General features: G+C 51.7%; 1 protein-coding gene across 4 annotated transcripts; it reads right to left on the bottom strand.

Moving 5' to 3' along the window:
- On the bottom strand, nucleotides 327–13,538 carry TMEM61 (transmembrane protein 61). Of its 4 annotated transcripts, none has more exons than XM_018044586.1 (4): nucleotides 13,056–13,538; nucleotides 9,430–9,498; nucleotides 6,409–6,785; nucleotides 327–762 (listed from the first exon to the last, which is right to left on the bottom strand). In XM_018044586.1, the coding sequence occupies exons 1-4, from the start codon at nucleotides 13,068–13,070 to the stop codon at nucleotides 495–497; spliced, it is 729 nt and encodes a 242-aa protein (XP_017900075.1). In that variant the 5' UTR covers nucleotides 13,071–13,538; the 3' UTR covers nucleotides 327–494. The 4 variants fall into 4 exon arrangements, with proteins under 4 accessions (XP_017900075.1, XP_017900085.1, XP_013818191.1 ...); XM_018044596.1 differs by having other exon boundaries at nucleotides 6,442–6,785; XM_013962737.2 differs by lacking the exon at nucleotides 9,430–9,498.

The following is a 15,435-nucleotide window of genomic DNA, read 5'->3' as shown; positions in this document are numbered from 1 at the left end:
GGAAACTGAGGCAGAGAGAGGTATAGTCACTTGTCCAAAGTCACTCAGCGGGCACCTGGTGGAACTCATGCACAGATGGTCTGAATTCAGAGTTCATGTTCTTTTGGTATAACCGAAACTCAATGTATTACTTTGGGCCAGTCCTGGCTCTGCCTCTAGGCCCCAATTTCCTCATCAGCACAAGAATATTTCCCAGCTGACAGCCAACAGTAACTGCCATGTGAAAGTGCCATCTTGGGCATGCTGGGCCCCATGGACTGCAGCCCCACCAACATCACAAGGGGCAGTAGAACCACCCAGCTGGGCCCAGGCAATCCACAGAATCATGAGAGATAATAAAATGGATTTATTTCCGGCCATTTGTTACACAGCAATAGAAAAAACAAAACAGCCTTCAGCAGTATTTGTTGACTGCCTGCGTGTATCAGGCACTGGACCAGACACTTAGAAGAGGCCCATCACTGGTCTCCAGCTTCCAGGCCTGCTAGAAGACTTTAACTTCCACCCTCTGCAATCTGAACAGGGCCCGTGAGGGAGCATGCAGCCCCAGGTGCTGTCTCTCTAGGGATGCCACCAGTAGAGAAGATGAGGCTCTCATAGCTAGGTGGAGGCAAGGGGGGCTGGGCCCCAGGCAGGGCATCCCCTGAGGCACTGCACTCCAGGTCTTCCTCCACAGGGGACGCAGGTGGTGTTGAGAATCCCCCAGCCAGAGGGCAGCGCACAGCCTCCTCGTAAGTGGGGACAATAATCACCTTTGGGGTCCTAGAGGAATAGAAGAGAGGCTATCAACAGGGGTGGGGTAAAACCCGACTGCACACCAGGGAGAGGGGGAGGGAGGCTATAGGCTTCCCTGGGCCCCGCAAACACCGCTGGAGCTTGACAGCCACCACCCCTTGCCCACCTCAGCTCCTAGACTCTGCTCTCCCTCCCTTGTAGTCAGTTCTCCATTCAGTTAGCTCTCCACCCGGGCTCGTCACACCCTCTGTCTCCTCAATTCTCTCTGCAGGGAAAGTCCTACCCACCTCCCTCCTGCCTTCCCTGCTTCCCTGTCAGTTCCCACTTGTCCTTGGAGTCTCCTCTGGGGAGCTCTGCTGACCTCCCCTCACCAAGCTCCCACTCCCTGCTCTGCGCCCCCACAGGACTCTCCCCTCTGTCACTGCGTTGACCCCACCTGGTGGTCCCCTAGGGCAGGAACTGACTTTAAGTGTCCAGGGATTGATGCTGGGGCAGGGGGGTTGTTTGTTGAAAAACTAAATGATGATCCATGGGGAGAAAAACTTCCATCTTACTGTAATCTCCCTTACAAGGTCTAGAGTTGCAGCTGCTCAGGGAAAGATGGGAGACCTTAATTCCCCTGCCCATCTGAATGCTTGAGGCTCTGATATGGTAAGTCTGCTAAGTGACTACCTCTGCTTGCATACCTCCAGAGACAGAGAGCTCACTATCTACCCAGTCAACCATATCTATCACTGAGCAGCTTGGCTTTCTTGTGACTTTCCCCCACCTCCCCTAGATGAACCACCCTGGAGGGACTTGAGATCCATCCAGGCTCTTCTGACCAGGCTCTGCCCTCTAGATTCCAAGAACAGGTCACTTGCATCCCAGCCACACCAAAGCTGATGGAAACGAGGCTGACCCTCCGTCCTCTCAGGGCCCTGGAGAATCACCTGTGGGGAGTCAGTGCTCCTTCCCTTCCCAGGACCTTGGGGGTAAGAATGTCACTGATCCTATGTCTGGGCTGCTTCTGCTTTGGGAAGATACTGCCACATACAGGGGCTGACAGGTGATTCTGGAGGTCCCTTCCCACCCCAAGCGTCTCTAAGGTTGATTATGAGTCACAGCGTTGGCTGGTCCAGCTCCCTGCTCAGCTACATTCTCGGTGGGAGATCGTGGGTCAGTGTTAGGGAAATTAAATGAATAGTCTTGTTTAGGCTTCAGAGACAAAGCAGAGCAGGCCTCTGACCTTGCTTCTAACCTGCCTGGGCACTGCCCTGACTGTGAGTGACTGTCTGCCGTGAGTGCAAGACTTGCAGCACCAGAGATAAGATGCGGGAGAGATCTGGAGATTCTTGAGCCGCTAGAGGGGGCCTGGCCAACCACGCCCCAGGCTTAACGACATTCCAAGTTTTACAAGACAAAATAAACAGCAGTTAACATGAAGCCAGCAATGGCACCCTACTCCAGTACTCTTGCCCGGAAAATCCCATGGACAGAGGAGCCTGGTGGGCTGCAGTCCATGGGATCGCTAAGAGCTGGACATGACTGAGCAACTTCATTTTCACTTTTCACCTTCATGCATTGGAGAAGGAAATGGCAACCCACTCCAGTGTTCTTGCCTGGAGAATCCCAGGGACGGGGGAGCCTGGTGGGCTGCCGTCTATGGGGTCGCACAGAGTCGGACACGACTGAAGCGGCTTAGCAGCAGCAGCAAGAAGAAGCCAGAGCTGCAGTTTGGTCACAGATTGATGATGATGTCAGTTTGCCACCATCCTGGGATTATAAATGGGAACCCCAAACTGCAGCCTTTGAAGTCTCACCCACAGAGCCAACACGCTGCCTGTGACCCTTTCCCAACTGGGACTCTAGATGTGCTGTGACCCGGGACGTCCCAGTGCTGTTTAAGTCTGGATGTTGGTCAAAACCCAACTTGGTGATGTATTCTCTGGTCTAGTTCTCTTTTCTTTTAATGTTAGTATGTTGAAAATAAGTTAGACAATTCTCTAATAAATATCTGTATTATTTACTTGTATATAACGAGTGGCTTATTTTGTTAACAAATCCTTTAAACCTGAGATGAAAGTGAAAACTTTTGCAAACAGTCAGTAGCTCTATTAACCTGAGCCCCAGTTTCCCCATCTGTAAACAGGGATGATACAGGCACTGACCTCACAGGACCATGTGAAGATTAAATGAGGTAATACAGGCCACTTCAGACAAGGAAGCTGATAAGGGGTCCCACCCGCCTCTGACTCACAGTGTCATTTGAAGTGAGGGCAGACAAAGAATATTGCTCCTGGAGGCAGGCAAGCTAGGCTCAATTGCTACGTGACCTAGGCTATGTTCATACCCAATCTGAGCCTCTTTCTTCTCATCCATAAAATGAGGATAACAATTACTATTTTATAGATTCAGGAAAAGGGAAAATGCTTTAACAACACTCAGGAAAATATGGGTGATTAGGCTTCCAGAAGCCCACATCTCCTGCCCTGCTCACCTCCTGGCCATGCCCCAGCCACTCCCTACTTCTCCAAACCTGGGAGACACGAGGCAGGCTTTGGGTACCCTGGCACTGCTTCGGCAGGCAACAGCTGGCAGGGCAGGGCACAGCTGCCGGGTGAGACCAGCCCACAGCAGGAAGTTTGCTCAGAGGGCAGATACAGTAGCCCTCACACCATCTCACCTAGCCAGCTGGGCCCACCCAGCCCCAGGTCACCACCGGCATGGTCCTGGAAGCCAGAAGCTTGGCAAACATGACGCCCAAGGCAGGGGGACCCCATCGCACACTCGAGGGGCAAACCCATTCTTGGAGCATTCTGGACATGGCTCCCTGCAGCTGGGTGGGGCAGGCAGGCTGCTGTGGTCCCTGTGCTCAGGAAGCTTCACTGAGCCTGGAGGCGACAGGAGATCCGAGCCTAGCACCAGCTTCTCCACCATTCAGCTGAGTCAGACAAACATAGTAGGGAAAGGGGAAAGGGGTCAGGGGTGAAGCACTATTTGCCTTACACTCAAGCTCTCTAATCTCCTTTCACATTTGTGACAAGCCTGGTCAGTCATCGCACAGGTAAGCTAGGGCCACACATCAACTAAGCGGCAAAGCCCCAGCCAATGCCAACCATCACACCTCCCCAACCCGATCCCTAATCTCTCCATACCTCAGCTTTCTCATCTGTAAAATGGACCTTACATTGCCTTTTAATCAGTGAGGCTTAAATCAGTGGGCATGAAAGTACATCATCAAATGAAAGCAAAGAAGAGGACTGTTTTGCAATAAATTCACCTCCCCATCTATCATCTCATTTGAGCCTAACAGCAATCCTAGGGAAAATTCCAAACAGGAAAAACTAGATGTGGCTCAGAGAGTCTAAGTCAAGAACACACAGCTTAGGAAAGAGTAGACACTGACAGCCTTATGTCCAACTAGACCCATGCTTTTTTCTGCTGTTCTCACTGTGGTTGGGAGTGGGGAATCCCAGAGGCCTCCCACCCAGACACTTCATCTAGGGCTCACATTTCATATGGGAGCCCCTGAGAGTACCAGTTTTGTCTATTTTGTCCACTGCTTCATTGTAAGTGCCCTGCAGAATTAGGTACTCAGTAAATATTGGTGAAATACATGAAAGAATAAGCAGATGAATAAATAAGGACTCTGAGGCCCCAAGAGGGAAACAGGCCCACCCAAGTCATCAGCCTAGATGGCCTTTGTCTTGAACCTGGAGTTACCCACAGAGAGCAAGGTGCCTGGAGGCAGGGACAGCTAAGTGACCTTCCCATGGGGCCCAGATGCTGGGCTTTCAGTAGGAGGGCCAGGATGGCTCAGCCCCAGGGACAAGAAAGAACCATTAGCAGAAGCAGCCTCACCAACATGAAACCATCCCAGCTCTGAGTCTAAGACATGGTCTCTGAACTTGATGGACCATGAGTACCCTGCAGTGGGTGAGTTCCTCCCTGGCTCAGCTGGGAAAGAAGGCTGAGTTCCCCCACCTGACATGCAGCTGTGGCCCAGACCCTGTTGGATCAACATGACTGTGTGTATTGACAACACCCATTCTCTGTCCTCAGGTCAGGCTGGGTGGGGAAGGACAGGTACCCTGAGGCATAATCTGGTTCCAACCAATAACTCACTGTGTAACCAGGTAGGTCACTGGTCTCTCTGAGACCCAGGTTTCTCATCTGAGAAGTGAAGAGGCCCCAAGGTCCTGTCCTTCCCTCTAAAGTCAAATCAAGGCCTGACCACTGGACTAAGGGACTTCCATTGAACATGCTATTGTCTGTGACCTCAGGGAGTCACAGGCCAGTAGCAGGGACTAATCTGTTACCTTCTTTAACTCAGGATGCATTTTCCTCTCTCACTCAGGGAAGAAGAGTGCCCAGGTCCCAGGCCAACTCATGGACATCTGGTTTAGCCCTTAGTGCACGCAAACCCGGTGCTTACAGAGTGGTGTAGGGGAACACACACCTCACAGCCAGCAGGCTCTGCCACTTTCTAGCTGTATAACCCTACCTTCTTTTCCTGTAAATAGTCATTCTTACCTTGCAGGTTGGCTGGACTGGGGAAGGTGCATGCAGGCCCCTGATATATGCAGGCACAGCAGACACTTGGTGAAAGAGTAAGTACATAATAAGAGCATGTAAGACACATGCATTCTCAACAGGGCAAAAACTGGTTCTGGGAGTCTTGCTGATACTGTGCTTATGTATGAAGCATAGATATACATGCAGACCAAATATACAGTGTATCTGTGGTATTAACAATCCATGAGGGAGGATTAAGGGGAAAAAGGCCTAAACAGTCTCCTGGGAGGGAGTGATTTAGAAAAATATGAGAAATATTATGTCAATGTAAGATTTTTTCTCCATTCCCTACCTCATCCCTGGGCTTTTGCACATGCTCCTCTGCCTGCTTAAGACACCTCTCTCCACCTTAACCACTTGAGGAAAAGTTGACATTTGCTGTGCATCTGTCGTGTGCCAGGCTCTGGGCTGAGTTCTTCATATACATCATCTCAGGTAAGTACTATGAGCCGACTCATTGGAAAAGACCCTGATGCTGGGAAAGACAGAGGGCGGGAGGAGAAGGGGGAGCCAGAGGATAAGGTGTTTGGATTGCAAGGCATTGCTGACTGAAGGGACGTGAGTTTGAAAAACTCCAGGAGATAGTGAAGGACAGGGAAGCCTGGTGTGCTGCAGTCCATGAGGTCACAAAGAGTGAGACAGGACTCAGCGACTCAACAACAACCTGCAACTGCTATACAGGAATTTGCTACATTTGTCATTTTTATGACTCCTGTTTCATTTCTGATGAGATGTTGAGGTTCAGTGGGGTTGCATAATCTCCTGAAGTCCCATAGCTAGTTAATGACAGAACCAGGAGAGGATCCCTATGGGTCTGACTCCTGTGGGTAAGTTCTTAACCCCTACACTACTCTGCCCAATACCATGCTAATCTCTACTGCCACTTCCTCCAAGAAGCCTTCCTGGATTTTTCATGTCCCAAAGGACCACATCTGCCCTCTTTCACAGCTTTAACTACTCTGATTTGTCAAAGCCTGCCTCTGTCAAGGGACTTAAAACACTTCCAGGAGTGATGATCAGCCTCCACAACCCCAAAGCATAGCTAAAGCCTAGACCAGAGGAGAAACCCCATGGGAGTTTGTTGAGTAAATGCCTAATGGTGTGACTGAGCCCTACCTGTGGCCCCCACTCCCCACAGCTGCACCAGACCTGCAGCTCTCCTTCTCTGAGGACTCCACCGTGAGGTAGTACAGGTCCCTGGAGAGGTGGTATGGGTCCCATCGAGGCAGCTTCTGGGTTCTGGCCTTGACAGACCACAGCAGGCCGAAGACCAGCAGCAGGCCACCTGCACCACAGCAGAAGAAGCTGACCGACCTGAGCAGGGCACCAGGGGCCTCAGGCTCAGGGCATCCAGTGGGCAGGGCCAACTGCGGGGGGCCTGCGTCCCCTTCACTCCACCAGGCGAAGCAGAGGGTCCCAGCCACTAGGACCACCATGCCGCTGGCCATCATGCAGTAGCTCAGAGTGGAGGCCACGCGGGCCCTGTCACAAGTCTGGACAGGAAAGGAGAGAAAAGAGGAAACAAGCGCTGTGAGAGGCCTGCTGGGTACCAGACGTGGGTTTTAGTCCTGCCTGAGATCACTGCGCGTTCTCGGAGGGGTCGCTTGACTCCTCTGTGCCTCTGCTTCCTCATCTGTGGAATGGAGGTGATGCTCGCAGCCCTCCAGGGCTGCTCTGAAGGCCACAGACCATGTGTCCCAAGGTCCTGGCACCACACCTGGGACCTGGCAGGACTCAGTGTGGCTCCTTCCTGCCCGGCCTTCCCCCAGGACTCAGAGGCCTCATCTGCTTGGTGGGTATGAGACTCCTCTCTGCATCTCCTGCAGGCTGGGAGGGAGGAGAGTGAACCCTGTGGGGTCCGCCAGGCCTGCCAGGAGAGGGGCTTGCTGCTTATGCGTTGTCTCACTTCACTCAGGTCACAATCTCAAAAGGGTGATGCTCTTATCTCCATTTAATAGGCTTCCCAGGTGGCTCAGCTGGTAAAGAATTTGTCTACAATGCAGGAGACCTGGGCTCGATCCCTGGGTTGGGAAGATTCCCTGGAGGAGGAAATGGCAACCCATTCCAGTATTCTTGCCTGGGAAATTCCATGGACAGAGGAGCCTGGTGGGCTACAGTCCATGGAATTGCAAAAGAGTAGGATATGACTTAGTGACTAAACAACAACTTCAAATCTCCATCTGACAGAGGAAGACACTGAAACTGGGGGCAGGTACCGGCGCCAGTGGGGAAAGGGCATTGAGAAGCCTGGAGCTGAGATTCACAGCACAAAGCAAAATTTCATGCAAAACGATGGTTTTGTGGCCTTATTTTTAATGGTCATAATTTGGAAAGAGACTAAATGTCCAACTATAGGGAAAGGGTGAATAAACCATGGCATAAAATCTAGATGGAATATTCATGACTGATTTAAAAAAAAAATCAAGCTCAGCACAGATATTTAACAGGGGGAAATTCTTATGATATCTGACTTTTTCCAACTTAGGTGCCAAATTAAGCACACAGTGTTATCTCAGTGAGGAAAAACAAAATGCCCAGGGGGTGGAAAAAAACACCTGGGAGGAACCCTGGCTCCAGATTATACAGACAGGAAAGGATTTCTCCAAAACCAACATCCAGGTCATTGTACACGCTGTTCCCTCTCCCTGGTAACTTGCTATCATCAATGTCTTCTCCACGCTCAGCTTGACTCTCACCCAAGAAGCCTTCAAAGGGGACACTTTAAACTCAGAGTCCCCTGGGCCTTCATTGTCCAAGCTGTTATCTGTCTGTTTGACTTCTCTTTGTGTCTTGTCCTCACCAGACAGCAAGCTCCCTGAGGGCAGGGTCTGTATCTGCCTTGTTTACAGCTCTATCCCCCAGTGCCTAGCACATAGTAGCTGCTCCATAAACAGGTGTTGAAGAAAAGCTCCTAAATGAGAAAGAGTGTTGCTGAATAAACCTTGTTGGGTGAAAAGCCCCTCTCCTAGCTGGGAGGGATTGGAGGAGGGGAGGGAATACTGCCGCAGCACCCAGCCTAGGAGTCTGGTTTTGGCCCCTACTCTGCAGCTCGCCAGCCGTGTCCTGGGATAAGCCTCCCAAATGCGCCTGACCTGTCTCCTCATCCATACAGATAGATGGATGGGGATGCGTGCTCTCCAGGAAAACTTACAGAATCCCCCTCTCCTCGTCCACAAGTTGAGCCACTGAAGGAGAGGGCTGGGGACTCATAGACCTCAGGAAGACTAATGGTCAGCCTTCCAAATGGGGCTTGCCCAGCCTAACAGGGTACATCTGAGCGATGCCCTGCTGTGCAGTCATTCAAAGACACACTCCTCAGGGAGCTGAAAGTGAAGTCACTCAGTCGTGCCTGACTCTTAGCGACCCCGTGGACTGTAGCCCACCAGGCTCCTCCATCCATGGGATTCTCCAGGCAAGAATGCTGGAGTGGGTTGCCATTTCCTTCTCCAGGGTATCTTCCTGAACCCAGGTCTCCCACATTGCAGGCAGACGCCCTAACCTCTGAGCCACCAGGGAAGCATGCTCAGGGAGCTGAAGAGCATGGCAAAGTGTTCAAGATCTAGTAGGTGAGACTTTAGATTTCAAAAGGGCATGTTTCCAGATGTGTTTAAAAACATGTGTATGCATATATACGGAATCTAGAAAAATGGTACCGAAGAATTTATTTACAGGGCAACAATGGAGAAACAGACATAGAGAATAGACTTAGGGACATGGGGAGAGGGGAGGAGAGGGTGAGAGGTATGGAAAGAGTGACATGGAAACTTACATTACCAAATGTAAAACAGATAGCCAACAGGAATTTGCTGTATGGCTCGGGAAACTCAAACAGGGGCTCTGTATCAATCTAGAGGGATGAGGTGGGGAGGGAGATGGGAGGGAGGTTCAAAAGGGAGGGGATATACCTATGGCTGATTCACGTTGAGGTTTGACAGAAAATAGCAAAATTCTGTAAAGCAATTATCCTTCAATTGAAAAATAAAAATTTTTTTAAAAGTGTGTATGTGTGTCTGTGTACACATGTGAGCAAGAAAGATGAAATGTATACATGAAATGAGGTGCTCAAGGAGTGGACCCCAATCTTCCTGAGCCTCCAGGCCACCAGAAGCATATAGAAACACACCATTTGTAAATTACCTTTGGTTCTCTTCCTGTGAATCTGTCAATGGGGCAAGTGCCTCCTATCTCCAGCTCAAGGCGTTTTCTCTGGGGGAGAAAAAGAACCTCACTACACTCTCTCCAAAGACAGCGAGGAAAGGCTGTCAGAAGGAAAAACTGAAAGAAAAAAACCCCAGCAAATCGGTAACAGTTTAACCCCTCACCTATATGTTGACATTTGACAGTTCCCCTTCACACCTGGCATCTCATCTGACCACAACTGAGGCAGATGGTCGGGGCAGGGAAAGAAATTCTTGTTTTGCAAATGACTAGACTGAGTCCACCCTTATGGCAGATAACACCACCTTTATGGCAGAAAGCAAAGAGGAACTAAAGAACCTCTTGAGAAAGTGAAAGAGGAGAGTGAAAAAGCTGGCTTAAAGCTCAACATTCAGAAAACGAAAATCATGGCGTCTGGTCCCACCACTTCATGGGAAATAGATGGGGAAACAGTGGAAACAGTGACACACTTTATTTTGGGGGGCTCCAAAATCACTACAGATGGTGACTGCAGCCATGAAATTAAAAGGTGCTTGCTCCTTGGAGGAAAAGTTATGACCAACCTGGACAGCTTATTAAAAAACAGAGACACTACTTTGCCAGCAAAGGTCCATCTAGTCAAAGCTATGATTTTTCCAGTAGTCATGTATGGATGTGCGAGTTGGACTATAAAGAAAGCTGAGCACTGAAGAATTGATGCTTTTGAACTGTGGTTAGAAAAGACTCTTGAGAGTCCCTTGGACAGCAAGGAGATTCAACCAGTCCATCCTAAGAAAATCAGTCCTGAATATTCACTGGAAGGACTGATGCTGAAGCTGAAACTCCAACACTTTGGCCACCTGATGTGAAGAACTGGGTCATAGGAAAAGACCTTGAGGCTGGGAAAGATTGAAGGCAGGAGGAGAAGGGGATGACAGAGGATGAGATGGTTGGATGGCATCACTGATTCGATGGACATGAGTTTGAACAACCTCCAGGAGTTGGTGATGTAAAGCATCACCAACTGTAAAGCAACTGCAAAGCATCACCAATTCTGTAAAGCAATTATCCTTCAATTAAAAAATAAAAATTTTTAAAAGAAGTGTGTATGTGTGTATGCTGCAGCCCATGGGGTCTCAGAGTCAGACACGACTGAGCAACTGAACTGAGAGTGAGTCCAGGAAGATGAGAGACTTTACCAAAGCAGCATACAGCTTGTGAGTCAACCCCTGCATTGTAAGGTAACTTATGATGCTTTTAAATTTCTATAAAAGCAATAGTTCCTCATTGTGGATAAGAGAATAAAAATGCAAATATCATTAATGCTGCCCATCAGAGATGAGCGCGATCCACAGTGGACACTTCCTTTTGGGTCCTCTTCCCTTGGCCTGCATACCTGATGATAGTGGCAGCAGGTGTGTACTGGGCATTTACAGGGGCTGGGAACCACACCCAGCAACTTACAGGTGTCCCCCATCTTAATCCTAGCAACAGCATTAGGTCCTGAAGACACTGGAGCTGCAAGGGTGACAGCTTGTCTGAGGTCAATGCCAAATCTGAACCAGGTCTACTCTGACTCCCTGGTGGCTCAGATGGTAAAGAATCTGCCTGCAATGCAGGATGCCCAGGTTTGATCCCTGGGCTGGGAAGATCCCCTGGAGAAGGAATGGCTACTCACTCCAGTATTCTTGCCTGGAGAATTCCATGGACAGAGGAGCCTGGTGGGCTACAATCCATGGGGTTGCAAAGAGTCAGACACAACTGAGCAACTAACACACACACACGTCTAACTCAAATATCTGTGAGTGCACAGCTAGATAGATCTGTATTTTTCAGTATATAAAGTCTAGACCATGCTGTGAATAGATGCATTTGTAAGTCTTTAGCTCAGTCAGTTCCCACTTTCTAAAATGCCCTGCCCTCCTTCCTGACTCGAATGCTTCCAAACCTCAGAGAAGTCCCTGGATCCCCCCTAGCATGGTCTCACTGGAGGCCATGTCATCTCCTGTGTGAGTCACCCCCTCTGCATGTGGATTCCCCCGCTCCATGGGCAGGCAAAGCGCACAATGACCTGCCACCCCTGGGCAGTGGAAGCTGTCAGTGTCTGCTGGATGAAGGACAGACTGCTCTGCTGTGTGGTGGTTTTCATTATTTTTACAGATCCGGGGCTCTAATGGATTATCAGCAGGATGTGCTCACCTTCAAGATTCCCCTGGTCCATTTCAGAGAGGTGGTCTTCAGGCAGTTTACTCACCCTTCACAGGAGTGCACCCTGGACCCTGATCAGGGGGGAGGAAGGAAGGGCTCCCTGCCCTGGAGGGCATGACCCCAGTCCAGCCCCAGAGAAGTGCCATTCTCAATCCAGCACTCAGGCTGCCAGGCTGGCCCCCTCCTTTCAGCTCCCTCCTATTCTAATCCATGCAACCAAGTTCCTGCCACCTAGGTTCCTGTATACCTGTTGCTCCCTCCGCCTGGGGAGCCCTCTGTCCCCATTCAGGGCCCTCATTTCACAGCCCTCTTTGAGACCCATGCCAAACACCACATCCTTGCAGAAGTCTTTCTGCTGCTACCATGCACACCTCCCACCAGCTAGAGTTATCACTCCCTCTATCAGTTCAGTCGCTTAGTTGTGTCCAACACTTTGCGACCTCATGGACTGGAGCATGCCAGGCTTCTCTGTCCATCACCAACTCCCAGAGCTTACTCAAACTCATGTCCATCGAGTCGGTGATGGCATCCAACCATCTCATCCTCTGTCATTCCCTTCTCCTGCCTTCAATCTTTCCCAGCCTCAGGGTCTTTTCCTATGAGCCAGTTCTTCACATCAGGTGGCCAAAGTATTGGAGTTTCAGCTTCAGCACCAGTCCTTCCAATGAATATTCAGGACTGATTTCCTTTAGGATGGACTGGCTTGATTTCCCTGCAGTCCAAGGGACTCTCAAGAGTCTTCTCCAACACCACAGTTCAACAGCATCAATTCTGCGGCCCTCAGCCTTCTTTATGGTGCAACTCTCACATCCATACATGACTATTGGAAAAACCATAGTTTTGACTAGACGGACCTTTGTTGGTGAAGTAATGTCCCTTTGACTGTGGCCACTCTTGTTTGCTCTGTGATCTTGATCAGGGTGCTCAGCATCTCTGAGCTCAAGTTACTGCCTCCCCGGGGAGGAGCAGGTTGTGAAGATGAAATGGGAGGCTGGCAAGCAGTGGCACAGCTGGACAGAGGAGGAAGCCTGGCTCTGACCCTGGGTGAGTTGCCTAGATCTTCCATGCCTCCGTTTCCTCCTTTGTGAAATGAGCACAATGGTATCCTACTGTCCCCGCTACCAACCAGAGAACTTTAGGTGGCAGTTTTGTGTAAAGAACTAAACCATCTGAACCAGAAGTGTTCTGAACTATCTTCACCATAACCCCGGGGCAAACTGAGGCTCCAAGCGCCGATGGTCCAAGGCCACCCAGCGAGTGACAACACAGATAGGAGGAGCCTTGGGTGTCCAAACTCTGCGCACTAAACCACTGAGGTCAGGGAGAAGGGAAGGGGACCAGGCGGGGTTGGCTTAGGAGGAGCTGCTCCTGAAGACGGGGGCGGGGCGGGGGGCGCGGTTAAGGAAGTTTATACCCACCTTGGGCGCAGTCATCGCGCCGTAGGGTCAGGCGTGGTCCCCGCGCAAGGAGCCCGACGAATCCACCGGGGGTGAAGACATGGTGGCTGTCGAGCCCGAGGGCAGCGCGAACCTGGGAAAGGCGGTCCCTCCGGCCTGCTGGGGGCGCCTAGCGTTAGGGGCGGCCCTGTCGACCGTCCCCCAGCCCTGCTCTCCACGCCCCCGCAGAAACGCTAAAGTCCGGCTGGGGGTCTAGTTCAAGGGTCCCGTCCCGGTCCCGGTGGGAGCGGTGCCAAGCCCCCTTCACCGCGCAGGGGCTCGGCCACCGGGTGGGGGCTTTGAGGGGCGCACGGAGTCCTGCTTGGCTGTCGACTCCGGTGATGACCAGCCCCACTCCTGCCCCAGGCTTAGCAGACGGCTGCGGGGAACCTGCGCTTGGGCTCCGGGACGCGGCCCGCCCCACCTCTCCTCGGATCCGCGTCCTCCCGGCCGGCAGCTGGACGGGCGGAGACTCCCGGGTGGAGCGGCTCCGGGTGGCTCCAGGTGCCGCGCCCGACCTTAAAGGAACAGCGAGACGGCTGGCTGGGGATGGGGTTTCCCAGGGCGAACGGGGTCGGGGGAGCGGCAAGACCCCTATTAACTGCTACCTCCCTGAACTGTCGGCAATCCGCAGTCCTCGGGGGCCGTCCCGTCCCTACTGCTCCACGGAGCGGGCTTGGGAAGGGGACACGAAACTCCTCCAAGAGCCATTGCGCTCAGTCTGAAAGGGCTGTGGCATCCTGAGCAAGTCACAGGTCTTTCGAACCCTAACATCCCCAGGAGATAAGCGTTCTCAGAAATAACTGCCTGCCTTTAAGCTCTTCCCCAGCCTCTACAGGAATCAAGTCACTGCCCCAGCCAGTGAGAGGCCAGGAGAGTGGAGCTGGAGAACAAGGCCTCCCATCTACTGTGTGACCTAAATTCTCTGAACTTATCCACTCCTGCATCAAAGGAGGGCTGGGACCCCACCCCACAGGGCTTCAGGTCACCCTTTCACAGGTACAAGCTGGAGGCAGGTATTGTGGACAAGTGATTCAGGAGCCTGGAGGAAGGGTCAGCACGGGTGAGGCGTGTATGTGAAAGCTTCTGCTGGGGACTGCTGAGTTGTGAAGGGTAGGAATGGGGGCAGAGCCTCCAGGCTGAAGGAGCAGCATGTGCAGAGGGTGGGCCAAGTCATAGGCAGGTTAGACCTAAAAAGTTCACCTGGGTCAGAGGGAGGCAGTTCTGGACTAACTGGCGTCTGGGTTTTTTGTGTGTCTTTTCCAGCTGCTCCAACGAGCCTGGGGGGCTGGTCAGATTCCCTTCAGCCGTGGCCTAGGACTCCCCACCTAACTGATGGAAACCAATTCCCTCTCCAGCCCAGGGACACAGGAGGCTAGAGCAGGCTGCCCAGCGGAGATCTGAAGCTCGGAGAGGGGAAACTACTGTCTCAGAGTCACAGAGCTGGTCAGTGGCAGGGTCCAGGCCCCTCATTCTTACACTCCTTTGTCTGCAAGGAAATATGCCACCTTTAGCTTTAGCATTCTCTGCGCGCTGACTCCTCTGACTGGTGAGGTCCTTCTACATGTTATCTCATTTCATTTTCACGGCGTGTGTGGTCTGTGTAAGTGTTCCCATTTTACAGACAGAAAGCTGAGGCTCAGAGAGGGGCAAAGGCCTGTGCAAGTCTAAAGAGTTCACAAGAGGCTGAGCTGAGACAAGGGAACAGTTAGACCTCAACCCAAGACCTCCTTCACCTTTGCTTTACTTAACCTGGAGGTGGGGACAAGCACCCCTATTGCTGTCCTTGTGGGCCTGCCCATGGAGGGTATGAGTGAACAGCTGGAGGCCATGAAGCTGTCAGCCCCACTCAGTTCTGCAAAGGCCGGGGTCCATGCAGGTGTGGGCCTTTCGCTGATCCAGACTCTCCTTTTCCTCCCTGCTGGGAGGCCCAGGGTCACAACTCACAGGTTGATAATGTTGAGATCAAGTCCTGGCACAACCCTGACCTTGCTGAAACCCGAGTCCCCTGGCCCAGGCTGGCCACTCAGGTCCTGGAGGTGGCAGGTTGTGATTTCTGTGCTGACTCAGTCACTTCCAGGCTGGATGACTCTGGTCCTATCCTTCTCTTTAAGCTGCTATTTCCTTATTTATAAAGTGGACACCATGGTACTTCCTTCCCAAGGGAGCTATGAGGGCTCAGTGGTTTAGTAAGACCTTGTCCATGAGGAGCTGGCCTGGGTATGCTCTTGGATTACACAATGGCCCAGTCTGTGAATCTCCCTTAGTTGATGGTGACCTCCTTGAGGACAAGGAGCAGATGTGACTTGGAACAGGGCCCAGCCAGACCCAGCAGGGCCAGGACTAGAGAGGACTGGGACTG

The sequence above is a fragment of the Capra hircus genome, chromosome 3, assembly GCF_001704415.2.
Source record: "Capra hircus breed San Clemente chromosome 3, ASM170441v1, whole genome shotgun sequence".
Taxonomy (NCBI): Eukaryota; Metazoa; Chordata; class Mammalia; order Artiodactyla; family Bovidae; genus Capra; species Capra hircus.
The sequence above is the reverse complement of the archived record's forward strand: the minus strand, read 5'-3'. Positions and strand labels throughout refer to the sequence as shown.